General features: G+C 46.1%; 1 protein-coding gene across 10 annotated transcripts in view; it reads right to left on the bottom strand.

Annotated features, from left to right (window-relative positions):
* Positions 1–27939, bottom strand: part of LOC123762901 (mitochondrial potassium channel ATP-binding subunit) — an 848556-nt gene that overhangs the window by 402916 nt on the left and 417701 nt on the right. For all 10 annotated transcript variants that reach the window (XM_069302215.1, XM_069302213.1, XM_069302219.1 and 7 more), the window contains one exon: positions 14189–14329. In XM_069302215.1, the coding sequence (XP_069158316.1) occupies positions 14189–14329 (141 nt within the window). The remainder of the gene's footprint in view (positions 1–14188; positions 14330–27939) is intronic.

Consider the following 27939-nt stretch of genomic DNA (forward strand, 5'->3'; position numbering starts at 1 on the left):
TACAAAATAGTAACAGGAATTGATAAAATCGACAGGGAAGACTTCCTGAGACCTGGAACTTCAAGAACAAGAGGTCATAGATTTAAACTAGCTAAACACAGATGCCGAAGAAATATAAGAAAATTCACCTTCGCAAATAGAGTGGTAGACGGTTGGAACAAGTTAAGTGAGAAGGTGGTGGAGGCCACGACCGTCAGTAGTTTCAAAGCGTTATATGACAAAGAGTGCTGGGAAGACGGGACACCACGAGCGTAGCTCTCATCCTGTAACTACACTTAGGTAATTACTTAGGTAATTACAATACAAGGCGACAATGTTAGGCATAAGGTGACAGTCCTAGAACAACCAAGAGAGTAAGGACAACACCACCCGAACAGAAAGCGAAGCACAATGACGAAGATGAGAAAAGAACCGAAAGGACCAACAGGAGACCTCATACTGCCGCGGAGACGAAGCCCGCAGGTGGAACACCAACAAAGATACCACCTGATCACCATAGAGGTGATGATAAACCAGAGTAAAAAAAAAACATACACAAAGACTCAAGAAGAAGATCAAACCAGCCACGTGACATACCGGGCCAATGTGCTGGAAGAGGCGGAGCTGCGAGAAAACCTCCGGGTTCGAACACCGGGCAAGCAGCGCCTGAAACAATGGCTGGGCCGGCCACCACAGGGACGAGAGGACAACTCTTCCCTGGTAGGTCTCCAAGCGAGTTAGGACCTGGAGCAACAGCTGAACCGGGGAAAAGAGGTACAGGAACCTCCACCTCGACCAGTCCTGCCGAAAGGCATCGACCCCCGATGGTCTCACAATCGGGGAAGGGTGCCACATACTAGGGAGGCACTGCGACCACGCCGACGCGAAGAGGTCCACCTTGGGGCGCCCAAATATCTGGCAGAGCCAACGGAAGGAGTCGGCATCGACCGTCCATTCCGTGGAGAGGGGAACGAAATGAGACAGGCCGTTGGCCAAGACGTTGGACACTCCCTGCACATGAACAGCCAGGAGAGCTAAACCCCAAGAACTGAGCAGATGAGTCACCCGAAGCGACCAGTGCCTTAGAGCCAAGGACCACATCGAATCCCATGGTTCAGGCAATGAACCACCAGTGAGCAGTCCGAATGGAGCAGGATCATCGATCCGCGGGCAACCCGAACCCTCCAAAGCGCAAACCACACTGCCGCACCATGATGTAGGCCAGATGGAGGGACGGACCCCACCGCCCTTGGCTGGCTTGGTGAGCACTGGTCACAAAGCCCCAGCTGAGAGACGATACGTCCGTGAACACATCAAGCGAGGGCGAGGGCAGGTGCCAAGCACTGAACCCCGAAAAACCTGAAGAGGAAGCCTGTGACGCAGCAGCCGACGCAAGGCCCCTGGGGGTTGAACCCAGCGATCGTGAGAAAGGCAGAAGGGACGTCCCCAAAGGAACCAGAACAGCCGAGGAAGCCAAACCCGACCCGGCGGGTAGACCATCATCATGAAGTTCAGGCTCCCGCACAAACCCTCGAGCAACCGCCGAGTGACCCAGAGAGCTCACCAGAAACAAGCGCAAGCGGAACCACAGCCGGAGGAGAGACTCCGGAGGAAGAGACAAGGAAGCGGTCCGAGAGTTCCACACAAGACCCAGCCACGACCGAACCTGGGAGGGAACCAGGTGGGACTTCCTCCACTTCACCAAGAGCCCAAACTCGGCGAGCTGGGAAAGCACCAAATCCCTGGCTAGCAGACAGCTGTACCTGCTGGAAGCCCAAACTAGCCAGTTGTCGAGGTAGGCCAATCCAATCAAACCCAATCACCTAACATGCGCAGATGGGCCATAATGACCCGCGTAAGGCGTGTGAACACGTGAGGTGCCAGATTCAACCCGAACAAGAGACAATGAAAGCGGTAACCTTTTGTTCCCCACAATAAAACCGATCCAGTCCCTGAACCCCAGATGAATTGGGACGTGCCAATAAGGGTCCCGGAGGTCCAGGAACACCATCCAAGAACCCGGCTCCAACTGGAGCCGAACTTTAGACAGGGTAGTCATCCAGAATGAACCTCAGGTCCACACAGTCCTGTTTCGGCACTGGAAACAGACCCATTTGAGGGACAACATCATTTCAACGACGCCCAAGCGAACCCACTCCAAGACGACTTGACGGAGCACAGAAGAAGCGGCCTGCCCCACCAGTCCCGAACCCCCTGAAGGAAGAGGGGCCACCCAATGCCATCGCAGGCAGAAGGAAACTACCTGAAACACCCACAAATCATGGGACCAGGCATGAGCAAACAGCGCAAGCCTCCCACCCCCCATCGCCCCATCAATCTGGCGAATTGTGAAAGGGCCAGCGCCCCTTACAAGACCCAGAATCTCGCACAGAGCGAGCACCGTGCCGACCAGACGAAGGCAGGTCCGAAGGCAGCCGAACCCAAAACTGGCACCAGTAGCCTACCACGACAAGTGGAACCCCAAGCCCTGGCACGACCCCCTCTGGGAAGGCCCCTCACCCCCTGGGACCCCTGGAGAACCAACATGTCAGACATAGGACAGCAACAAGCCAAAGCAGCCTGAATATACTGCGCCATGGCCGAAGGAGCAAAAAGCAAAGGACAAAAAGGAGAAGACATCCTAATAGCCAGGGTCCAGGCCGATTCCAAGGAGGAGGCAAGCACCTCCTGCCGACACGTGAGCCTTCAACAAGGCAGACGATGCGCGCCGCCAATCCCAAGGCACCGGACCCCGGAACATACCCGAGCGCCCCCACATCCTCCCCAAGCCAGTCCGAATACAACTCCAGGAGAGAAAAGAAGAGCAAGGCCAAAGCCAAGAGGCCCCGGGCACGCAAGTTCTTGGCCACCTGTGCAGCCAACAGGGAGGGAACCATCACATGGAGCTGCAGAATGCCAACATCCCGGGGAAGGGCAAGAGCAAACAAGTACTCATTGAGGTGCTCAAGTTCGCTCCCCAGGAAAACCTGAACCACCGTCGAGACCTCGTGCCACTGAAGCGTGCGGAAACGACAGGAAGAATGCCAAGCCTCCAAAGCAAAAATAGGTCAGTCCGCCAGCCAGGACGACTCCGGAACCTCGTAACGGACCCAGAAAGAGAACGAATTCCCAAACCTGAAATACGACAGATCCATCACCGAGGCTTAATCCGGGTCACGCAGGAGGTAAGACGCCAGGGCAGCCTGCACCGCAGACGGTTGGATGCGGGAACCCGAAAACCTCCGAAAAGACGGGACCGACGCACGTGAGGGAACACTGAACCGAACCCGGGGAGGGGCAGACGCCAAATCCAACTTGTACGCAGAGGGTGGAAAAAAGAACCCCAATCCAAGTAACAATAAGCCCCGCTCCAAGGGTAAAAAAATCCAGGCAGGGTCCAGCGAGGTCCAAGGCCCCCGAGTCAGCCCCTCCCCAGCCCCAAGATCCCCCCTCCTCGGGACCAGGGGGGCCAAGTCATCCCCCAGAGCACCGGCCCCTAAAGAAAAGGCCGGCGCAGCTGAGTAAGCTGAACCGAAGGGGGCCCACTGGTCAGACCCAGAGGCTTCGGCAGGGAGAGCAGACTCGAATGCCTCCGTCGCCACACGGGAAGGGGCATCCCCTGAGACTGCCCCAAGACTCAAGACCATCTAAACCCTGCTCCGACTCCGAAACCCTCAGACGTTTAGGGGCTGGAAGTAGGGAGGGGGAGGGGGAACCAGGACGCACCACAGCAGGGGAAGAACGAGGAAGGGGGGTGCAGACTGAACCAAAGTCGAAGCGACCCTCACCCCAAAGTCTGGGTCCCTATAAGCAAAACGGGGCAGCCTCGGGGCATCCGGGTGGGCAACCAACCTAGCGCATTACAACAACCTAAAATAAGCATGCAACACCTGCGCCACCTGTACCTGTAGAACATCATCTTGAGATTGGGTAAACTGAGTCACTAGCAAGCAATAGAACTCGCATGACTCCGGGTTGAAGGTGTCATCGACCCAACAGGCAGGGTGACGAAGGCAAAAACAGTGAGGGTCACCCTGAGTCAAAGGGACCGAGCAACCCTCGAACTCGTACGAAGCGAGGGGGGACTCCGGGGACACATCAATCAGACCCATGCATCCCCTAGGGGATTCCCAGGGTCCTGATTGTTTAACGGAAACTCACGCCCAGGTAATCCCAGGCAGGGTTATCTTGAGATCTTGAGGTTATCTTGAGATGATTTCGGGGCTTTTTTTTTGTGTCCCCGCGGCCTGGTCCTCGACCAGGCCATCCACCCCCCAGGAAGCAGCCCGTGACAGCTAACACCCAGGTACCTATTTACTGCTAGGTAACAGGGGCATAGCGTGAAAGAAACTCTGCCCATTGTTTCTCGCCGGCTCCCGGGATCGAACCCAGGACCACAGGATCACAAGTCCAGTGTGCTGTCCGCTCGGCCGACTGGCTCCCTAGTAATACTACCGGTACTACTAACCAGTGCCTAAAACTACCAAACAACTGTCTAAAGCTGTACCCCAGGGACGTGTACACTCACAGGGACCTAGCACGGGGCACCACCAAAATAGAACCGTGCACAGGTCAGGCACAAAAAAAGGTGGGGAAAGCAAGGAAGACTCCCCCTACAAGGCAAAAACAAAACCCCACAAGAGGACAATGTACCCCAAGGAACAGAGCCGGCCGCTGTAAGTGGTGAAAACAAGCTGCTCAGTACCCTGCACCCCACCAGTGCAAACTGCCTCTTACCCTAAGGCAAACCAGGAAGACCCCTAAGCACCCAAAAGGCACCCAAAAACCAAGCAGTAATACGGCCTAGCAGAGGCAGACCCCGAGGAACTTGTGGAAGGTAAACCTAAGCTCCAAGGGCAGTACTTACAGGGCACCTTTGGACGAGAACCCTAGGCGCATGCAGCCTGAATACTGTAGGATAACTCCTGGTTCTCGCACCCCTGGAAGACAGCCCACCACACTCAAAACACAGTGCTGGAATCGCTGGAGCCAAGCACACGACCTCCGTTTCTAGCATCAGCCTGAGAACTGATGGGTGGATAGCCAGCGTGGGGGGTCTGAGGCTTTCCCTTCCCCTACCTGGGGAAGGGGGAGCTGTGCAGACAGCGGATTGGCAACGTGTGACGTCATGCTCGATTGCTTGTTTCTTTTAGGGGAGTTCTATTCACTTGTTGGGCATTTGGTAGCAATATTTTCACCAGAATAGGGGTTTGTTTTGGGATGCTTAGCTTTCTGGGTGCCTAACCTGGTCGATAACCGACATAGAATGCTTCCAACCACATGGGGGTGTCTATAGGCCATTGCTCCCCATGCCTCTCTGAGGGGGCCAGGTTCTGGCTCGTGGTTCCTGGTAGGTCCACAGAACTCCATACACATGACTGATGCCAAAGTCTGTTATAAGCATATCAGCTTAGTAAGCCCCAGAAATAACTGTAGCAGGTATTATTTAGCAATGATAGTATTACAGAAGACCCCTGACTGTGATAAAAATTACCAGGATTCTGATAATAGCAGGATTGTTGTGATAATATGTGTTGTGCTGTGGGAGTAATAATGTTGAGGGTGGGAGGGCTGTAACGTTGTCTGCCAAATCTGTGTGGCCACCAGTTGCTGTCTGCATTTATTATACCAGCTTAATGGTTTGCTATGGTGAACAAAACGTGCAGATACTTATATATAACTTCTGTATACAGTGAATAAAAACAAAAACAGTATGGTGGGAGGAGAATGTTGGCGAGTCAGGTGAGGTGAGGGAGGGAGTGGCGGCCAGAAGCTGGCTGGTGTGCCGGCCATTCCTTGCTGCTTTTTGGCTCATCATACCAACTTAGTGGTTCGTTATGGTGAACACAAATGTAGATACTTATATATAACATGTATATATATAGTGTAATAACAGCAAAAGGAGTATTGGGAGAAGCCATTTAGGTGAGGGTGGTTGCGTCGTCTGCACGACATATCATGCTGTGTAAGGGTGGCCACTATGCTCTTTGGGTACTATACCAGCTTAGTTGAACAGTTATGGTGAACAAAACATGTAGATACCTATATATAACGTCTGTATATAGTGAATAAAAGCAAAAACAGTATGGTGGAAGGAGGATGTTGGTGAGTGTGGTGTTGTTGAGGGAGGGAGTGGCGAGGGGCTGGCTGGCTGGTTTGTGGTGGCCACTCCTCGTTGCTTTTTGACTGACAATTCCAACTTAGTGGTTCGTTATGGTGAACAAAAATGCAGATACTTATATGGAACATGTGTGTATATAGAGTAAGAACCGAAAAACTATTTGTTTATTGTTTTATGAATATAATAATTGAATCACTAATATACACACCATAATTTTGAGTATAGCTATGATTCACACATTTTATTATATAAATATATCACACTGCACACTACTGAATAATATTACTGCAAAAAAACTAAGAAAAATAAATCAAAGACATTGAAATAATTAGGTAATAATATCTTTGTGACAACTCCCCCTGACAGCTCGGGCAGAGCAGACCTCCTCTGGCGCCTGATCTGTCAACGCCTCTCTTTTGCCAGACTTCCCTGCCCTATTGTGGCCAAAATATGCTACTTACTATTTTTTTATTATTTTTCCTGTGATCAGGGAACACAAATGAGGACATAACAGCATACAGGGGCAAACAATATTGCAGAAAATGTGGACTAGAGCCAGTTTAGAGTAGAACTGCTATAGGCACAATCAGAGAACCAGATTGTAGTAGATATGTGGGCCTACTGACTGATTCAAGTCAAGCCTGGCCATCACGGCTGGGCTTGGGGAATCAAAGAACTCCCAGAACCCACTCTACATATGAATCTAGGAAGCACCAGTATGACCATGCAAGAATGTTTGAAAATATCTCTGCTGTGCAAATGTCAAATGTCATCCTGCAGTGACTATCATGATCATGTAAATGGAAGATAGGATGATATTGCATTAGGAAGTATCAGAGAGACATACAGTGGTACCTCGGAATACGAGTGTCCCTGTAAACGAGTTTTTCGGAATACGAGCAGGATTTCCTCGGAAAATGTGTCTCGGAAGGCGAGGGTTACCTCGGAAGGCGAGTTTGTTGATACGCGTACAGGCTGACCTAGCGCGTGGTGGTACAGCGATTGTCGCCTCTCACCCCTCAGTTTACCAGTGCCTCGCACCCAGTGACTATCCCACGTAAATTCTTCACCCGGATTTTCAGTGTTTTGTTGGATTTTTGGTCATTTGACCATAAAAGTTATTATATATCTAGCCATGGGTCCCAAGAAAGCCAGTGGTAAGGTTTAACGTAAGAAAATAGTGCTGCGTTTTGGGCGATCGAGTGGCAACACTGAAAAGTGTATACTCTTTTCACTGTTCTCACATTAATTTTCAATTTACGTATTTCATTTTTGTACCAATGTGTTTGCAATAGAATGTTCTATAAGAACATTAGTATAAAATGTCACACAAGGATGCGTTAGACCGACACCAAATAAAAAACTACGTCGATTACACTTGTCGTGTCAACAATACAATGGTCTTACTTCGATGGTGCAATGCTACGCCGTTCTCCCAAATAGGCTATGCGGCTATTAGAGAAAACGGAAATTTCATGGCAGACATTTTCAAACTATCCCAAAGTCGATCGCATAGCAATAGAGTTTATAGAAATATTTTTTCTCGTGACTCGTGAGCGAGTCCGCTGTGCGACCTCAACACAAAAAGTGGTAATGCTCTTGAGCGCCGTGATAACACTAAAGTGTTAAGAAAATGTGTGAAATATGGGAAGAATTGCAAAGTTTTGTCGAAAAAACTCGCCCAGATAAAGCTGTAGCAGGCTGTTGCATTGACCTTTTAAATGACAATGTGATGTCTTACTACAGACAAGTGTTAAAATGTAGGGAAAAACAAGTGTCTTTAGACAGATTCTTAGTAAGACAAGCAAGTCTTAGTGGTATGCAGGCAAAACGTGCACACCAGTGAAGTCCTCACTGCCTGATGTTATAATGGAAGGGGACTTCCCTTCCAAACAGTAACACCTCTTCTCCTCCCTCCTCCTCACCATCTTCCATACTCCAATAGCAAGGTAAGTAATAACTTGAACATAGTTTTGTAGGTTTATTTAGATGAATTAGGTATAAAATTTAGTTTGAAGTGGGGTTTTTGGGGTAGTCAGGAACGGATTAATTCATTTCCCATTATTTCTTATGGGGAAATTAGCTTCGGAATATGAGTTTTCGTAATACGAGCTGTCTCCAGGAACGGATTAAACTCTTAAACTGAGGTACCACTGTACTGTCAAAATAGGTTTTCAATACTAATAACTAATAGCCTTCAAAATTATAGTCAAGAAGATATTAACCACTTAACTGCGCCAATCGAGTATTCTCGGTCAACGGGAAACTGCGCCAACTGAGAAAACTCTTTTTGATTTTTCGGTACCAATTATAAATGTGTACAAGGTTGATTGTGTACGAAATGGACTCTTAGGACCTTCAGTGAGAGGCAGCCATCTTGAAAAAAATTCCCAGAATGCCCTAAGGCTGCTGGCTGGGTTAGTACTGAATGAGCAACCATGGGTGGCGCATGCGCCTCTGGCTCCCAAACACCTGTCTGATGCGGTGTTGAAAGATAACGCTCTGTACGTGAAATTCAAACCTTATTGTTTGAAGAACATAAGGGTCATAATATTGGTGAAGCTAGGCGCAATAAGGACCTAACACAAAGGTCGGATGCAAGTGATACAGCACCTATGAGGACGATACAGCGAGCGTATCCAGTTGTAGCTCTGAGCGTCACCCCTTGCAGTCCTATGCTATCTCCAATTTATTTAGATGATACATAAATGAATCGTTTTCTGCGTTCAGTGATGATGCATCTGATACAAGTAGCATAGATGAGCAGTGTTAGCGGGTTCCATAGTGGTGTTTTCCATAGATATTTTCAAGAATACCTGAATCTCTTTCTAACTGATGGACACTCTTTGAGGCTAGCTGAATCTCTTCCTGACTGATGGACACTCTTTGAGGCAAGCTGAATCTCTTCCTGTGTGGGACCATACAAAGTGTTCTTTTCAAGACTACCTTACAAATTGATCTTTTCCTATAATCTTTCAATACTACCTTATGCTTTACAAGCTTGGCTACGTACAACCTATAAGTACTAAAGCCAAGGGTGTACGTGAGTATGTTATTTGCAAGCACACAGAATGAAGAAACAGGAAGTGAATATTTATCTGTACCTGGTGCACTGACAGCAAAGTCGCACTGTGTACCATGGACTGCTTCATTGATTATTACTCACTTCCGAAGTACTGAGTGTGTAATACATTGTATTACTGTGTAGTGTGTGAAACTGTACATATTGTAATTTTAGTGAATTTTTAACAATCAATTTTTAATCAAACTAGAAATGCTCTACAAATTAAGGGACCCAGAATGTGGAATGACCTTCCCAACCATGTTAAAGACTGTACCTCTCTCAACCTGTTTAAGATAAAAACGAAGCACTACCTACTAAATTCCCTGTAACCTACCTTACCCCTCTATTGTAAACCCATGTCTGTTTTTTCAAACAACGTTGTTTGTCGACCGAATTGTATTTGTGCTGCTTTTTCCGCCATGTTCCCCCCTTTTTTATCTTTATTTTAATTTGTTCTCAACACATTTTATTCTTTACACTCAATTAGTATTAAGTTTTAGTCGTTAATGTTTTTCCTGCCCGAAACGCTTTGCGTAATAGTGGCTTTAGGCATTGTATGTACTAGCTCTATCTATAAATCTTTCAATTTTTGTAAAATCTCTTGTATGTATGTACCTAGGGAGCCGGTTGGCCGAGCGGACAGCACGCGGGACTTGTGAACCTGTGGTCCTGGGTTCGATCCCAGGCGCCGGCGAGAAACAATGGGCAGAGTTTCTTTCACCCTATGCCCCTGTTACCTAGCAGTAAAATAGGTACCTGGGTGTTAGTCAGCTGTCACAGGCTGCTTCCTGGGGGTGGAGGCCTGGTCGAGGACCGGGCCGCGGGGACACTAAAAGCCCCGAAATCATCTCAAGATAACCTCAAGATAACCTTACCTGAATAAACATTTATTTATTTATTTATTTATTTACAAGTAATATTGCAACAATAAACATTTATTGTGGACACATTACTGACACATGTATCACAGTTCCATGGAACATTATGAACGTTCTACTGTATACATATTGTAAAGAACACAAATATGCATCATATATGATAAAAAAAAAACAGATAAAACCGCATTGGAAATACATAAAACAAATAATTGAAAATATATTTGTGGCAACACCCAGTGCTTGAATGGCCTGCGCAAACGTTTCTGGGCGATTCACGCACGAGCGACCAGGCCCTGATGACGTCAAAGCGCACCTTGTCCACGCCCCCACAGCCAAAGTAAGTGGAATTTGGTATTTATTTTTACATAGACATGTTCAGGGTAGGGAATTTATCATTTTACGAAGAAAAAAGAATTTTTTGGGAAACACTTTATTTTATGCGCACAGGGGGAATTTCACATAGAAACTCAGTTTCTATGATCGGGCCACAGAGATATTACAGGAAAGAGATGGCTGGGTTGACTGCATCTATCTGGACCTAAAAAAGGCTTTCGACAGAGTTCCACATAAGAGGTTGTTCTGGAAACTGGAAAATATTGGAGGGGTGACAGGTAAGCTTCTATCATGGATGAAAAATTTTCTGACTGATAGAAAAATGAGGGCAGTAATCAGAGGCAATGTATCGGAATGGAGAAATGTCACAAGTGGAGTACCACAGGGTTCAGTTCTTGCACCAGTGATGTTTATTGTGTACATAAATGATCTACCAGTTGGTATACAGAATTATATGAACATGTTTGCTGATGATGCTAAGATAATAGGAAGGATAAGAAATTTAGATGATTGTCATGCCCTTCAAGAAGACCTGGACAAAATAAGTATATGGAGCACCACTTGGCAAATGGAATTTAATGTTAATAAATGTCATGTTATGGAATGTGGAATAGGAGAACATAGACCCCACACAACCTATATATTATGTGAGAAATCTTTAAAGAATTCTGATAAAGAAAGAGATCTAGGAGTGGTTCTAGATAGAAAACTATCACCTGAGGACCACATTAAGAATATTGTGCAAGGAGCCTATGCAATGCTTTCTAACTTCAGAATTGCATTTAAATACATGGATGGCGATATACTAAAGAAATTGTTCATGACTTTTGTTAGGCCAAAGCTAGAATATGCAGCTGTTGTGTGGTGCCCATATCTTAAGAAGCACATCAACAAACTGGAAAAGGTGCAAAAACATGCTACTAAGTGGCTCCCAGAACTGAAGGGCAAGAGCTACGAGGAGAGGTTAGAAGCATTAAATATGCCAAAACTAGAAGACAGAAGAAAAAGAGGTGATATGATCACTACGTACAAAATAGTAACAGGAATTGATAAAATCGACAGGGAAGACTTCCTGAGACCTGGAACTTCAAGAACAAGAGGCCATAGATTTAAACTAGCTAAACACAGATGCCGAAGAAATATAAGAAAATTCACCTTCGCAAATAGAGTGGTAGACGGTTGGAACAAGTTAAGTGAGAAGGTGGTGGAGGCCAAGACCGTAAGTAGTTTCAAAGCGTTATATGACAAAGAGTGCTGGGAAGACGGGACACCACGAGCGTAGCTCTCATCCTGTAACTACACTTAGGTAATTACACTTAGGTAATTACAATAAACTCAGTGCAGCACAGTGTTTAACCCTTCCATCACGTCATATGACGTGTTGGAAGTTGTTCCAGTCAACTGCGCATCACGTCATATGACGTGTTGGAGTACTACGCAAGATTTAAATGGCCTGCGAATACACGGGGTTCACCACACCTTCATCAGGGCTCTTGTAAACAGATGCCATTTTAAAAAAAAAATCGTGGGCCAAACTCCTGGGTGTTAGGGGCCTCAGTATTGAGTGAGCAACCAAGCCTGACGCACACAGCATGAGCTAACAACACTGCTGTTCAGCTTGTGACCACAGCATCGCCTAAAAATGCCATAATATATTTGTTCATGCTATTATGTAGCGATGATATTATTACAGAAGACCCCTGACTGTGATAAAACTGACCAGGGTTCTGATAATAGCAGGATTGTGGTGATATTTAGCGCTGTGCGCCACGGAGGGAGGAGTAATGCTGTGGGAGGGAGGGTGGTGGCGATGTCTTCTGACTGTGTGTGGCCACCTTTTACTGACTGCACTCACCATACCAGCTTAGTGGTTCGCTATGGTGAACACAAATGTAGATATTTATATATAACATGTGTATAGAGGGTATAAACAGCAAGAAGAGAAGGTTGGGAGCCGCCATTTTGGTGAGGGCGGTGGCGTCGTCTGCACGACGCCACTGTGCAGACGACGGTGTTGTTTACTGGACACCACGATGGTCTTTGGGCACCATACCAGTTTACTTGTACAAGTATGGTGAATAAAACAGTTAGATATTTATATATAATGTGTGTATATAGCATAATAACACCACAAACAGTATTGTTGGAGGAGAAATATTAGTATGTCTGGCCTTGAGGGCGGCAGCCATCAGCTGACTGTGAGAGGTCCTACGTCTTTGTGCCTTTACTCACCATACAAGCTTAGATGTACAGTTATGGTGAACAAAACATGTAAATACTTATATATAACGTCTGTATATAAAAGCAAAAACAGTATGGTGGGTGGAGAATGGTGGCAAGTCAGGTGAGGTGAGGGAGGGAGGGAGTGGCAGCCAGTGGCGGGATGCCACTGCCTGTCACTGCAACTGCCACTCAGCATACCAACTTAGTGGCTCGTTATGGTGAACACGAATGTAGATACTTATATATAGCGTCTGTATATAGTGAATAAAAGCAAAAACAGTATTGTGGGAGGAGAATGTGGGTGAGTCAGGTGACTTGAGGGAGGGAGGAAGTAGCAACCAGTGGTGGGCTGCCAATGGCACTGCCGCTCAGCATGCCTGGTTGATACCTGGTTGATGGGGTTCTGGGAGTTGTTCTACTCCCCAAGCCCGGCCCGAGGCCAGGCTTGACTTGTGAGAGTTTGGTCCACCAGGCTGTTGCTTGGAGCGGCCCGCAGGCCCACATACCCACCACAGCCCGGTTGGTCCGGCACTCCTTGGAGGAATAAATCTAGTTTCCTCTTGAAGATGTCCATGGTTGTTCCGGCAATATTTCTTATGCTTGCTGGGAGGACGTTGAACAACCGCGGACCTCTGATGTTTATACAGTGTTCTCTGATTGTGCCTATGGCACCTCTGCTCTTCACTGGTTCTATTCTGCATTTTCTTCCATATCGTTCACTCCAGTACGTTGTTATTTTACTGTGTAGATTTGGTACTTGGCCCTCCAGTATCTTCCAGGTGTATATTATTTGATATCTCTCTCGTCTTCTTTCTAGTGAGTACATATGCCAACTTAGTGGTTCGTTATGGTGAACACAAATGTAAATACTTATATATAACGTCTGTATATAGTGAATAAAAGCAAAAACAGTATTGTGGGAGGAGAATGTGGGTGAGTCAGATGACTTGAGGGAGGGCTTGAGTGGCTGGCTGGTATATGGCGGTCACTCCTCGCTACTTTTTGACTCATAATAGCTACTTAGTGGTTCGTTATGGTGAACAAAACATGCAGATATTTATATATAACCTGTGCTTATAGTGTAATAACCGACAAAGTATTTGTTCACTGATTGATGAACATAATTGAATCAACAATATGCACATCATATTTTTGAGTACAGTGATGATTCACTCATTTTATTATATAAATATATCAAACTAAACACTATTGAATAATATTACAGCAAAAAAACTATCAAAAATCAATCGGAGACATTGAAATAATTAGGTAATTATCTCTTTGTGGCAACTCCGGCCTGACAGCTGGCGATCAACAGACCGCCTGGGACGCATGCTGAGTCAGCGCCTGTTTTTTGCCAGACTTCCCCGCCCTATAGCGGGCAATATATGCCACTTATGATTTTTTTATTATTTTTCCCGTGATCAGTGACCACAAATCAACAGGTTAGGAAGAAAAAATTATTTTTTTTTTTTTCAAAATTACATGCGCCTGTGGGGAACAAAGGATATTATACCCCTAGCATGTTAAGGGTTAAAGATGGATAAGAAGGGTTTCACTCTAAATCTTTAAGATAAATATTATCCTTGCCTGATGTTGCGCTTCCCGTGAGATAGCACGAAGAAGATTTCCTAGAGCAGTTCCCGTGCCAATAATTATTGGAATCAGCACTGCAGTCATCCCTGCCATCTTCGGTGAGATCATATAGATGGAAATTCCACATCCCAAAACCTGATAATAAAACAAGCTGTTAGCTGTGGTATTTAATCACATTCACTAATATAAGAGAGCACTGAAATGAATACAGGAAAATTCAACAAAAGGAAAATGTTTAAAAAAGCCAGCACTGAATGTAATGAAATGCCATTTTCTGGTTAAGTCCCAGAGGCTCCCTGGAGCTATAGGACTGATATTATGCTACAACCCCCCCCCCCCCACTCCCACACCTGTGATCTTTTGGTCTGCACTGTGAGCTGGAGGAGGCAGGAGTCACACTGCAGCAAGCTCCTGGAAATATCGAATTACCTAAGTATTGGGAACAGGTTGAGGGCTACAGTGGTGTCTCAGGTTACATAAAGGTTCAGGGAATCTTCTTTAGGTTAGGTTATCTTTAGATGATTTCGGGGCTTTCTCGAGTCCCCGCGGCCCGGTCCTCGACCAGGCCTCCACCCCCAGGAAGCAGCCCGTGACAGCTGACTACTTAGGTACCTATTTTACTGCTAGGTAACAGGGGCACAGGGTGAAAGAAGCTCTGCCCATTGTTTCTTGCCGGTGCCTGGGATCGAACCCAGGACTACAGGATCACAAGTCCAGCGTGCTGTCCGCTCGGCCGACCGGCTCTCTCTCGGGAAGTGTAAAAGCAAATAAAATACAATGAACAAGTGAAAGTAAGTGAAAATAGCTGAGTGGAAAAGTTTGTTTTGGTTCTAGTACAAAATCAAAGATGGCCGCCGCCACCACCACTGGAAATGTAGACACACCAACAGATGATTGTTTCAAAGGATTCTCGCCCCAAGATTTAGGAGGGAAAGGGAAAGGAGGTGTTCTAGGCAGGTTAGAGATAATTGAGGATATGCAAAAGAAGTATGAAGAAAAAGTGCTTAAATGGGAAGAGGTCAATGTAGCTTCAATGGAGGACAAAGGGAGTATGCTTCAGCAAGGTAAGATTATTACTGCATTAACCCTTAAATGGCGCATAGCTATATACCATTTGACACCCACAGGCGCATACCAAAAAAAAAAAAAAAAAATTATTTTTTCTTCCTAACCTGTTAATTTGTGTTCACTGATCACGGGAAAAATAATAAAAAAATCGTAAGTGGCATATATTGCCCACTATAGGGCGGGGAAGTGTGACAAAAATCAGGCGCTGACTGAGCGTGCGTCCCAGGCGGTCTGTTGATCGCCAGCTGTCAGGCCAGAGTTTCCACAAATAGATAATTACCTAATTATTTCAATGTCTCTGATTGATTTTTCGTAGTTTTTTTGCTGTAATATTATTCAATAGTGTGTAGTGTGATATATTTATATAATAAAATGAGTGAACCATCGCTGTACTCAAAAACATGGTGTGCATATTGTTGATTCAATTATGTTCATCAAACAGTGAACAAATACTTTGTCGGTTATTACACTATATACACAGGTTATATATAAGTATCTGCATGTTTTGTTCACCATGACAAACCACTAAGTTGGTATGCTGAGTGGCAGTGGCAGTGGCAGGCAGTGACTGGCTGCCACTGGCTGCCACTCCCTCCCTCACCTCACCTCACCTGCCTTGCCACCATTCTCCACCCACCATACTGTTTTTGCTTTTATATACAGCCGTTATATATAAGTATTTACATGCAGGCGATGAGTCACAATAACGTGGCTGAAGCATGTTGACCAGACCACACACTAGAAGTTGAAGGGACGACGACGTTTCGGTCCGCCCTGGACCATTCTCAAGTCGATTGTGATGAGGACAGGTAGGGACAGGCAATAAATAGGCAAGAGAGAGCTGAGGAGGAAAGTAAGGTGTAGGGGATAGTAGTAATAATGAGAACTGCAGAAGGCCTATTGGCCCATACGAGGCAGCTCCTATTATAACTACCGAAGGAGATAGTAATAGGAATAAGAAGAGGATAGCAAGGGAGCATAGGAGAAGACAATGCATAGAAAAAGGGAGAAGAGAGAAAGAAAAGGAAAGAGAAAAAAAGAAAAAGAAAAAGAAAGATAAATGGAAGGGGTAAGCTTATGTTAAGTCACGTTTGTTAGAAAGATTAGAGCATTTGAGTATATACTGTGAAAGGGAAGAGTCCACAGCAACAAAGCCAGGACTCAAGTTCATGTTGGGTACATTGTGTATAAGAGCCGATTCTACAAGACGGCGTCTGTGTAGAGTAGAGGCAGGAAAGATTATTTTGGAGGAAGACCAATCAATGGGATGATTAGAATCCCTCACATGGCAGAAGAGAGTATTGTTAGTGTCTGCAGACTTAACACTTCTCTTGTGTTCTTTAAGTCTGTCATTCAGTGTACGGCCAGTTTCGCCAAAGTATTGGAGAGGACAAGATGAACAGGAAATAGAGTAGACACCAGCAGCGTTAGAAGCAGGAGGAGCAGTGTGAACTAGATTACTACGAAGTGTATTAGTTTGTCGAAAGGCGAGTTTAATGTCAAGAGGACGAAAGGTATTGGTAAAAGTTTTGAGTTCAGATATGAAGGGAAGGCATAGTACAGTGCTACTAGTGTTGGAAGCAGGTTTAGGATGAAAGAAATTTCGTTTAGCTTGAGAGTAGGCACAGTTGATGAAATGCAAAGGATAACCAAGGCGAGAGAATGATTTGTAGATAAAGGCAATTTCAGAATCAAGAAACTGAGGGTCGCTGATGCGTAGAGTGCGGAGGAAGAGAGAGACGAGGACACTTTTCTTAACAGAAGGAGGATGGTAGGAAAAGAAGTGAATGTACATGCCACTATGCATGGGTTTACGGTAGACAGAGAAAGAGAACCCAGACACAGAGCTGTGAACATGAACATCAAGAAAAGGAAGGAGGGAATTAGAAGACAGAGGGATGAGAATCAATAGAAGGAAGAAGAACAGTTTCGAAGTAGTATCCACTCAATTTAACGGCCTATATGGGGCTGTACCCTGGTCGTTATTTCCGGAGTTCTGGTATTTCCGAAGATAAGATGTCGGTAATTTTTCAAGTAACATTCAGGTAGTTGTCTCCACTCGACTATCCGGACTATATGGGAAGGACCCCCAGCCGGATTATCACATGTTCCGGATAATAGTACTTTTTCACCTCTGGGTCCAAAAGGGACCATTTCCGACAATTTTTATACCACACGCATGATTTGAATTGGCACACTAATTAGTGTGTGGGGCTGGTGCATGGGGTGGTTAGCTGCCTAGCTGGTAGGTGGGCAGGGAAAGTGGGTGGGCAGGCAGGTGGGTGGGTGGGCAGGCAAGTGGGTGGGTGGGCAGGCAGGGATAGGTGGGTTCAGGCAGGTGGGTTTTGGATGAGTGGATGGCAGGTAGATGGGCTTGGTGGGTGAACAGGTTCGAGCAGGCAAATGGGTGAGTGGGTAAGCAGGCAGGTGGGTGAATAGGTGGGTGGGTGCATTGACAGGTGGGTAAGTGGGCATGCAGGCATGTGGGTAAACAGGTGGGTGGGCAGAGAAGTGGGTGAACAGGTGGGTTAAGCAGGCAGATGGGTGTGCAGGTAGGTGGGTGAACAGGTGGGTTAAGCAGGCAGATGGGTGTGCAGGTAGGTGGGTGAACAGGTGGGTGGATGGATTGACCGGTGGGTAAGTGGGCGTGCAGGCAGGTGGGTGGGCAGGGAAGTGGGTAAATAGGTGGGTGGGTGAACAGGTGGGTAAATGGGTGTGCAGCCAAGTGGGTAAACAGGTGGGTGGGCAGGGAAATGGGTAAACAGGTGGGTGGGCAGGGAAGTGGGTGGGCAGGGAAGTGGGTGAACAGGTGGGTGGGTAGGGAAGTGGGTGAACAGGTGGGTGGGCAGGGAAGTGGGTGAACAGGTGGGTGGGCAGGGAAGTGAGTGAACAGGTGGGTAAACAGGTGGGTGGGCAGGGAAGTGGGTGAACAGGTGGGTGGGCAGAAAAGTGGGTGAACAGGTGGGTGGGCAGGGAAGTGGGTGAACAGGTGGGTGGATGGATTGGCAGGTGGGTGGGCAGGGAAGTGGGTGAACAGGTGGGTAAGTGGGTGTGCAGGAAGTGGGTGAACAAGGTAGGTAAGTGGGCATGCAGGCAGGTGGGTAAACAGGTGGGTGGGCAGGGAAGTGGGAGAACAGGTGGGTAAGTGGCGAGACTGGAACACAGACAGACGACACGTGTGATCTCCTGCCTGGTCAACCCCCCCCCCCCCCACCCTCCACCACCTCACGCCAGCCTTCCCATCTCCCCTCCACATGTGTCGACAGACACGTGGGTGTTGACACGCTGTACGATGCGCCGTAAGTTCTGTTAAATCCCATTTTATTTTATTGTAAATATTTAAATGAATAAATAGCAAACCAAATACTGTACTGTACTGTTCATCTATTATAGGGTTATTTAATTAATATTCGGAACTAGCTCTCCACAGCAATAAGAAAACAATATAATTCTTGCAACACCGCCAACGCCACCTTCGTTAGGCTTAAGCGAGTCCCGTACACACCACAATAGTTTTTCCTCCTTCCGTGACCAACTCCCTCCCTTCCTGACCAACTCCCTCCCTCCCTTCCTGACCAACTCCCTTCCTCCCTTCCTGACCAACTCCCTCCCTCCCTTCCTGACCAACTCCCTCCCTCCCTTCCTGACCAACTCCCTTCCTCCCTTCCAGACCAACTCCCTCCCTCCCTTCCTGACCAACTCCCTTCCTCCCTTCCTGACCAACTCCCTTCCTCCCTTCCTGACCAACTCCCTCCCTCCCTTCCTGACCAACTCCCTTCCTCCCTTCCTGACCAACTCCCTCCCTCTCTTCCTGACCAACTCCCTCCCTCCCTTCCTGACCAACTCCCTCCATCCCTTCCTGACCAACTCCCTTCCTCCCTTCCTGACCAACTCCCTCCCTCCCTTCCTGACCAACTCCCTTCCTCCCTTTCTGACCAACTCCCTTCCTCCCTTCCTGACCAACTCCCTCCCTCCCTTCCTGACCAACTCCCTTCCTCCCTTCCTGACCAACTCCCTCCCTCCCTTCCTGACCAACTCCCTCCCTTCCTGACCAACTCCCTTCCTCCCTTCCTGACCAACTCCCTCCCTCCCTTCCTGACCAACTCCCTTCCTCCCTTCCTGACCAACTCCCTTCCTCCCTTCCTGACCAACTCCCTTCCTCCCTTCCTGACCAACTCCCTTCCTCCCTGACCAACTCTCTCCCTCCCTTCCTGACCAACTCCCTCCCTCCCTTCCTGACCAACTCCTTCCCTCCCTCCCTCCCTGACCAACTCCCTCCCTCCCTCCCTCCCTGACCAACTCCCTCCCTCCCTCGCCAATGCCCTCCCTCCCTCCCTAACCAACTCCTTTCCTCCCTTCCTGACCAACTCCCTTCCTCCCTTCCTGACCAACTCCCTTCCTCCCTGACCAACTCCCTCCCTCCCTTCCTGACCAACTCCCTCCCTCCCTTCCTGACCAACTCCCTCCCTCCCTTCCTGACCAACTCCCTCCCTCCCTTCCTGACCAACTCCCTCCCTCCCTTCCTGACCAACTCCCTCCCTCCCTTCCTGACCAACTCCCTTCCTCCCTTCCTGACCAACTCCCTTCCTCCCTTCCTGACCAACTCCCTTCCTCCCTTCCTGACCAACTCCCTTCCTCCCTGACCAACTCTCTCCCTCCCTTCCTGACCAACTCCCTCCCTCCCTTCCTGACCAACTCCTTCCCTCCCTCCCTCCCTGACCAACTCCCTCCCTCCCTCCCTAACCAACTCCCTCCCTCCCTCGCCAATGCCCTCCCTCCCTCCCTAACCAACTCCTTTCCTCCCTTCCTGACCAACTCCCTTCCTCCCTTCCTGACCAACTCCCTTCCTCCCTGACCAACTCCCTCCCTCCCTTCCTGACCAACTCCCTCCCTCCCTTCCTGACCAACTCCCTCCCTCCCTCCATCAATCACTGCCTCCCATCCCTCCCTCAAGGCCTTGGAGGTCGGTGGCCTGTTGCCACATGAGGGGCCGCCGATGCCAAAACAAACTCAATACCGACCTTCGGTAATATCGACCACCAGACTGGTATATGAGGGTCCAGATACCGATCTCCCAAACCGGTCGTTATTACCTTCAGATCGGTATAAAAGAGGCCGTTAAATTGAGTGGATACTGTATTCCATGTAGAAATTAGCAAGAACAGGGGAGAGAGGAAAACCCATAGCGACACCGAAAGTTTGAGTGTAATATTTACCGTTGAAAGAGAAAGAGTTAGATTCAACACAGATTCTGATGAGATCGAGGAAAACGTCAGTGGGAAGTGGGAGAGGAAGGAGGCCCTCTGACGCCTTCTGTCTAAGGAAAGAGAGAACGTCATCGAGCGGAACATTAGTGAACAGAGAGTCGACATCAAGACTAAGCATCTTACAAGAGGGTTGCAGGCGCAGTCTTCCATGAAGTCCTGAGAGTGACGAAGGTGGGCAGGGGAAAAAGTGCCAAGGTAAGGTGTCAGGGTTTTAGCGAGCCAGGAGGCAAGAGAATAGCTGACAGAGCCCCGTGAAGAAATGATAGGACGAAGAGGAACACCAGGTTTATGAGTCTTAGGAAGACCATAGAAATATGGAAGAGAAGGGCAGATGACACGGAAACGTTTAATGAGATCAAAGTCAGGAGGGCAAAGACTAGAGAGCTGTCTTAGTTTGCGGTTAAAGGAAGTTTTGAGGCGATCCAAAGGGTTAGAAGTCAGGGGAGCATAAGTGCGAGAATCAGAGAGCAAGACATCTGCTTTTCGGAGGTAGTCCTCACGGTCAAGGACAACCACCGAATTGCCTTTGTCGGAAGGCAGGATAAGAATAGAATTGTTAGATTTTAGGGAGGCAAGGGCAAGCTGGAAGCGACGAGGAAGGCGGTTATTTTTAGAAAACAAGCTGTCAAGAACGGGGATAAGGGCCCCTCTAAAGGCAGACAGGTCCGAAAGAGTACTAGAGTTAGAATTGACAAACCTGTCAAAGGAACTGATGAGATCAAAGCCACAGCGTGGGCCAGGGGAAGTAGCAAAAGACAGACCAAGACCAAGAAGTTCTTGCTGGTGCTTAGAAAGAGAGTAGGACGAAAGGTTGGTAACACAGTCAGAGAGAGAGTATTTGGCCCAAGGACTGTTGGAGATCAGGCGTTGAAGTTTGTTGTGTAGTGTGGAGGAGTGGTGGGAAGAGGAGACGTGAGCAGTGTCAAATGCAATTGGAAAAAATGATATTGCATAGATCACTGGGAAGAGAAGAGGACAGAAAGCGTTGCTGTTGACGAACAGCAAGAATAGCCTCGTCAACTTGCAGGGAGGTGGCATGAATAAGTTCTTGAAGAAGAAGGCGGGCATGTTCAGGGAAAGGAGATCCCGAAGTGTTGAACTGGAGAAAGTGAAATAAAGAAAGAGGGAGAACTTGCTCAGCAAGACAGTCTTTAAGAAACCTGAGCTGGTTCTTTCGACGCTTGGCGGCAAGAAGGGAAGATTCAAAGGCGCGAAAAGGCCGTTTGAAGGAAGGTAGAGCATCGAAGAAAATGGGCCAATGGGCCCATTTTGGGCTCGTATGGGCCAATAGGCCTTCTGCAGTTCTCATTATTACTACTATCCCCTACACCTTACTTTCCTCCTCAGCTCTCTCTTGCCTATTTATTGCCTGTCCCTACCTGTCCTCATCACAATCGACTTGAGAATGGTCCAGGGCGGACCGAAACGTCGTCGTCCCTTCAACTTCTAGTGTGTGGTCTGGTCAAGTATTTACATGTTTTGTTCACCATAACTGTACATCTAAGCTTGTATGGTGAGTAAAGGCAGAGAGACGTAGCTACTCACACAGTCAGCTGGTGGCGGCCGCCCTCAAGGCCAGACGCACTAATATTTCTCCTACAACAATACTGTTTGTGGTGTTATTACGCTATATACACACATTATATTTAAATATCTACCTGTTTTATTCACCATACTTGTACAAGTAAACTGGTATGGTGCCCAAAGACCATCGTGGTCATCAGTAAACAACATGATAAGTCCTGCAGACGACGCTCCACCCTCACCAAAATGGCGGCTCCCAACCTCCTACTCTCGCTGTTATCTCACACTATACACACGTTATATATAAGTATCTACATTTGTGTTCACCATAGCGAACCACTAAGCTGGTATGGTGAGTGCAGTCAATAAAAGGTGGCCACACACACTCAAAAGACAACGCCACCATCCTCCCTCCCACAGCATTACTCCTCCCTCCATGGCGCACAGCGCCAAATATCACCACAATCCTGCTATTATCAGAACCTTGGTCAGTTTTATCACAGTCAGGGGTCTTCTGTAATAATATCATCGCTACATAATAGCATGAACAAGTATATTATGGCATTTTTAGGCGATGCTGTGGTCACAAGCTGAACAGCAGTGCTGTGAGCTCATGCTGCGTGCGTCAGGCTTGGTAGCTCACTCAATAGTGAGGCCCCTAACACCCTGGAGTTTGGCCCACGATTTTTTAAAAAAATGGGGTCTGTTTACGGTCCGTCTAATTACCACAAGCTACACAAGCTTCAGAAAGCTTCCTGGCAATACGTTAGTAATGAATAAATATGATATATTTACTCATTATAATGTTGGTGCTGAATGTACAACACGAAAAAACATAATTTTAATCTGAAAAAGTATCTTTTTATAAAGAAATTAGGCGAAAATAAAAAGCTGGTGACGCCAAATCAAGTCGACGATCCAAGCGTCAGTTAGGTTAGGTTAGGTTTGGTTTGGTTAAGTTAGGTTAGGTTAGGTTAGGTTAGGATAGGTTAGGATAGGTTAGGATAGGTTAGGTTAGGTTAGGTTAGGTCAGCCTAACCTAACATATCATATTTATTCATTACTAACATATTGCCAGGAAGCTTTCTGAAGCTTGTGTAGCTTGTGATAATTAGACGGACCCTCTGTTTACAAGAGCCCTGATGAAGGTGTGGTGAACCCCGTGTATCCGCGGGCCGTTTAAATCTTGCGTAGTACTCCAAAGCATCATATGATGCGATGCGCAATTTACTGCAAGTCGGTCAAAGCATCATATGATGCGATGCACAATTGAAGGGTTAACAGACAAGGTAACAAATCAGGAGGAACAAATCAAGGAACAAAGTGAAAGAAAATGAGGTGTGGAAAGTGAAGTGTGGTGACTTTGAAGTAATAAACAAGAAAATAGACTCATATGGTGAACAACTCCATGGGAGCCTGAGAGCTAATATAGAGTTAGGCAAGGATCTCCAACTGGAAACTTCACTGACAACTCACATTGAGGAGGTTAATAAAGAACTACATAAGTATAAAGAAGAAATAAAAGCGACATATGCTCAAGTTGTAAAAGAGAAAGAGACTATCAAAGAAGTGTGTTCCGAAGTCAAAACCAGAAATGACCAACAAGAAGCAGAAATTAGGCAAGCAATTAGAAAAGAACTGGTTACCAACAGTAAACTAGTACAAAACACTGCAGATAGAACTAAGTCCATAATAATTTTTGGATATTTAGAGAAGGAAATTTCATCTAGGGTGGACCGAGCAGCAGAAGACATGAAAATCATAGAGAAAATAGTAGGTTTAGGAGAAGGCTTAAAGGAAAATGTCAGTGATTTTAGAAGAATAGGAAAATATGAGAAAGACAAGAACCGCCCCTTAAGGGTGACGTTTAATGGAATAAAAAAACATGATGGAAGTGCTTAGAAATGCCAGGAAATTGCAGAGTGATGAGATTGGCAAATTTTGGTCAATAAGACAAGACCTCTCCAAGGAAGACAGAGAAAAGCTGAAAATGAACCTAATTGAGGCAAAACGTCTAAATGGAGATAGAAATTCTTTTTTCTACAAAGTGACAAGGACTGGAAAGCTGGTGAAATGGTACATAAAAACAAAGCCACAAGATCAGTAGTGGAAGGGGGAGTAAAGAGCAAAGGAAAAGGGAACATGTTCCTGAAAATTGTATATACCAACATAGATGGAGTGAGATCAAAAACTTTGGAGTTGCAAGATATAATCCAGCTTAGGGTCCCAGATATTGTCGCATTATCAGACGAAACTTGAAGGAAATATAATAAATGAAGTCATATTCCCAAGAGGCTATTCAGTTTGGAGACGTGACAGGAAAACTAGGAAGGGAGGAGGAGTGGCTGTACTGGTGAAAAAACACCTGAAGGTAAAAGAGTTAATATTTGAAAACCCTCGAGATATTGACATAATGGCATTGCAGGTCTGGAATCAGGATGATAACCTGATAATTGTAAATGCCTACAGCCCACCAGCAAGCAACATGTGGACAAAGGAAGAACTGGATGACAAACGAGAGGGCCTCATAATGGTCATGAGAGATATTATTGTACAAGCAGATAAAGATAAATCACGACTGTTGATACTGGGGGACTTCAACTTTAGAGCAATAGACTGGGAGGCCTATGAAGCAAGAACGGAGGACTTTTGGACATGCAGATTTGTGAACCTCATTCTGGAGACATTCTCGTATCAACACATAAAGCAAGCCACAAGAATGAGGGAAGGAGATATACCGTCAGTACTGGATCTAGTATTCACCAGGAAAGAAGAAGAGATTTTTGACATCCAGTACCTTCCTCCTTTGGGAAAGAGTGATCACGTCCTGTTAGACATTAAATATGCTTTAAGATATCATCTAGAAGAAAATGGGGACATTGAAACAGTTGATAAACTCGATTTAAAGAGAGGCAACTATGGGGAACTTCGAAATTTTTTTAATGAGTGTAATTGGACAGAATTGTTGCTAGGCAGGGAAGTAAATGAAATGTATGCCAAATTTTTAAAACTATACGAGGAAGGTACACAAACATTCATACCAAAACAGAGATGCAGGACCAGAAAACAGGATTGGTTCGACAGAAATTGTGAGAGGGCAAGAGACCAAAAGACACAAAAATGGAATCAGTATAGGAAGAGGCCAAACCCCCAAACATACCAGCGATACAAAGATGCGAGAAACAATTATACAGCAGTAAGGAGAGAGGCAGAAAGAAATTTTGAAAAAGGGATAGCAGATAAATGTAAAACAGAACCGGGCCTATTCTACAAATTCATAAACAACAAATTGCAGGTAAAGGATAATATCCAGAGGTTGAAAATGGGAAACAGATTCACGGAAAATGAAAAGGAAATGTGTGAAACATTAAATGAAAAGTTCCAAAGTGTGTTTGTACAAAATGAAATCTTCAGAGAACCAGACACAATAAGAATTCCAGAGAACAACATAGAGCGGATAGAGGTGTCTAGAGATGAAGTGGAAAATATGCTAAAGGAGCTCGGGAGGAACAAAGCAGCTGGCCCAGATGGCGTTTCACCATGGGTTCTGAGAGAATGTGCATCTGAGCTCAGCATTCCACTTCACCTGATCTTTCAGGCATCCCTGTGTACAGGAATCGTAGCAGACGTGTGGAAACAGGCTAACATAGTTCCAATCTACAAAAGTGGCAGCAGGGAAGACCCCCTCAATTATAGACCTGTATCATTGACTAGCGTAATAGTAAAAGTATTGGAAAACAAATCAAAACTAAATGGGTAGAACACCTGGAGAGAAATGATATAATATCAGACAGACAGTATGGTTTTCAATCTGGAAGATCCTGTGTATCAAATTTACTCAGTTTCTATGATCGGGCCACAGAGATATTACAGGAAAGAGATGGCTGGGTTGACTGCATCTATCTGGACCTAAAAAAGGCTTTCGACAGAGTTCCACATAAGAGGTTGTTCTGGAAACTGGAAAATATTGGAGGGGTGACAGGTAAGCTTCTATCATGGATGAAAAATTTTCTGACTGATAGAAAAATGAGGGCAGTAATCAGAGGCAATGTATCGGAATGGAGAAATGTCACAAGTGGAGTACCACAGGGTTCAGTTCTTGCACCAGTGATGTTTATTGTGTACATAAATGATCTACAGAATTATATGAACATGTTTGCTGATGATGCTAAGATAATAGGAAGGATAAGAAATTTAGATGATTGTCATGCCCTTCAAGAAGACCTGGACAAAATAAGTATATGGAGCACCACTTGGCAAATGGAATTTAATGTTAATAAATGTCATGTTATGGAATGTGGAATAGGAGAACATAGACCCCACACAACCTATATATTATGTGAGAAATCTTTAAAGAATTCTGATAAAGAAAGAGATCTAGGAGTGGTTCTAGATAGAAAACTATCACCTGAGGACCACATAAAGAATATTGTGCAAGGAGCCTATGCTATGCTTTCTAACTTCAGAATTGCATTTAAATACATGGATGGCGATATACTAAAGAAATTGTTCATGACTTTTGTTAGGCCAAAGCTAGAATATGCAGCTGTTGTGTGGTGCCCATATCTTAAGAAGCACATCAACAAACTGGAAAAGGTGCAAAGACATGCTACTAAGTGGCTCCCAGAACTGAAGGGCAAGAGCTACGAGGAGAGGTTAGAAGCATTAAATATGCCAAAACTAGAAGACAGAAGAAAAAGAGGTGATATGATCACTACGTACAAAATAGTAACAGGAATTGATAAAATCGACAGGGAAGACTTCCTGAGACCTGGAATTTCAAGAACAAGAGGTCATAGATTTAAACTAGCTAAACACAGATGCCGAAGAAATATAAGAAAATTCACCTTCACAAATAGAGTGGTAGACGGTTGGAACAAGTTAAGTGAGAAGGTGGTGGAGGCCAAGACCGTCAGTAGTTTCAAAGCGTTATATGACAAAGAGTGCTGGGAAGACGGGACACCACGAGCGTAGCTCTCATCCTGTAACTACACTTAGGTAATTACACTTAGGTAATTACCTCCGATTGGCGTGAAGTCACCAGTGGAGTCCCACAGGGCTCTGTACTCGGTCCTATCTTGTTTCTGATATATGTAAATGATCTCCCGGAGGGTATCGATTCATTTCTCTCAATGTTTGCGGACGATGCTAAAATTATGAGAAGGATTAAAACAGAAGAGGACTGTTTGAGGCTTCAAGAAGACCTAGACAAGCTGAAGGAATGGTCAAACAAATGGTTGTTAGAGTTTAACCCAACCAAATGTAATGTAATGAAGATAGGTGTAGGGAGCAGGAGGCCAGATACAAGGTATCATCTGGGAGAGGAAATTCTTCAGGAGTCAGAGAAGGAAAAAGACTTGGGGGTTGATATCACGCCAGACCTGTCTCCTGCAGCACATATCAAGCGGATAACATCAGCAGCATATGCCAGGCTGGCCAACATACGAACGGCATTCAGAAACTTGTGTAAAGAATCATTCAGAACTTTGTATACCACATATGTCAGGCCAATCCTGGAGTATGCAGCCCCAGCATGGAGTCCATATCTAGTCAAGGATAAGACTAAACTGGAAAAGGTTCAAAGGTTTGCCACCAGACTAGTACCCGAGCTGAGAGGTATGAGCTACGAGGAGAGACTACGGGAATTAAACCTCACTTCGCTGGAAGACAGAAGAGTTAGGGGGGACATGATCACCACATTCAAGATTCTGAAGGGGATTGATAGGGTAGATAAAGACAGTCTATTTAACACAAGGGGAACACGCACAAGGGGACATAGGTGGAAACTGAGTGCCCAAATGAGCCACAGAGATATTAGAAAGAACTTTTTTAGTGTCAGAGTGGTTGACAAATGGAATGCATTAGGAAGTGATGTGGTGGAGGCTG

This window comes from Procambarus clarkii, chromosome 47 (genome assembly GCF_040958095.1).
Source record: "Procambarus clarkii isolate CNS0578487 chromosome 47, FALCON_Pclarkii_2.0, whole genome shotgun sequence".
NCBI classification, from domain to species: Eukaryota; Metazoa; Arthropoda; class Malacostraca; order Decapoda; family Cambaridae; genus Procambarus; species Procambarus clarkii.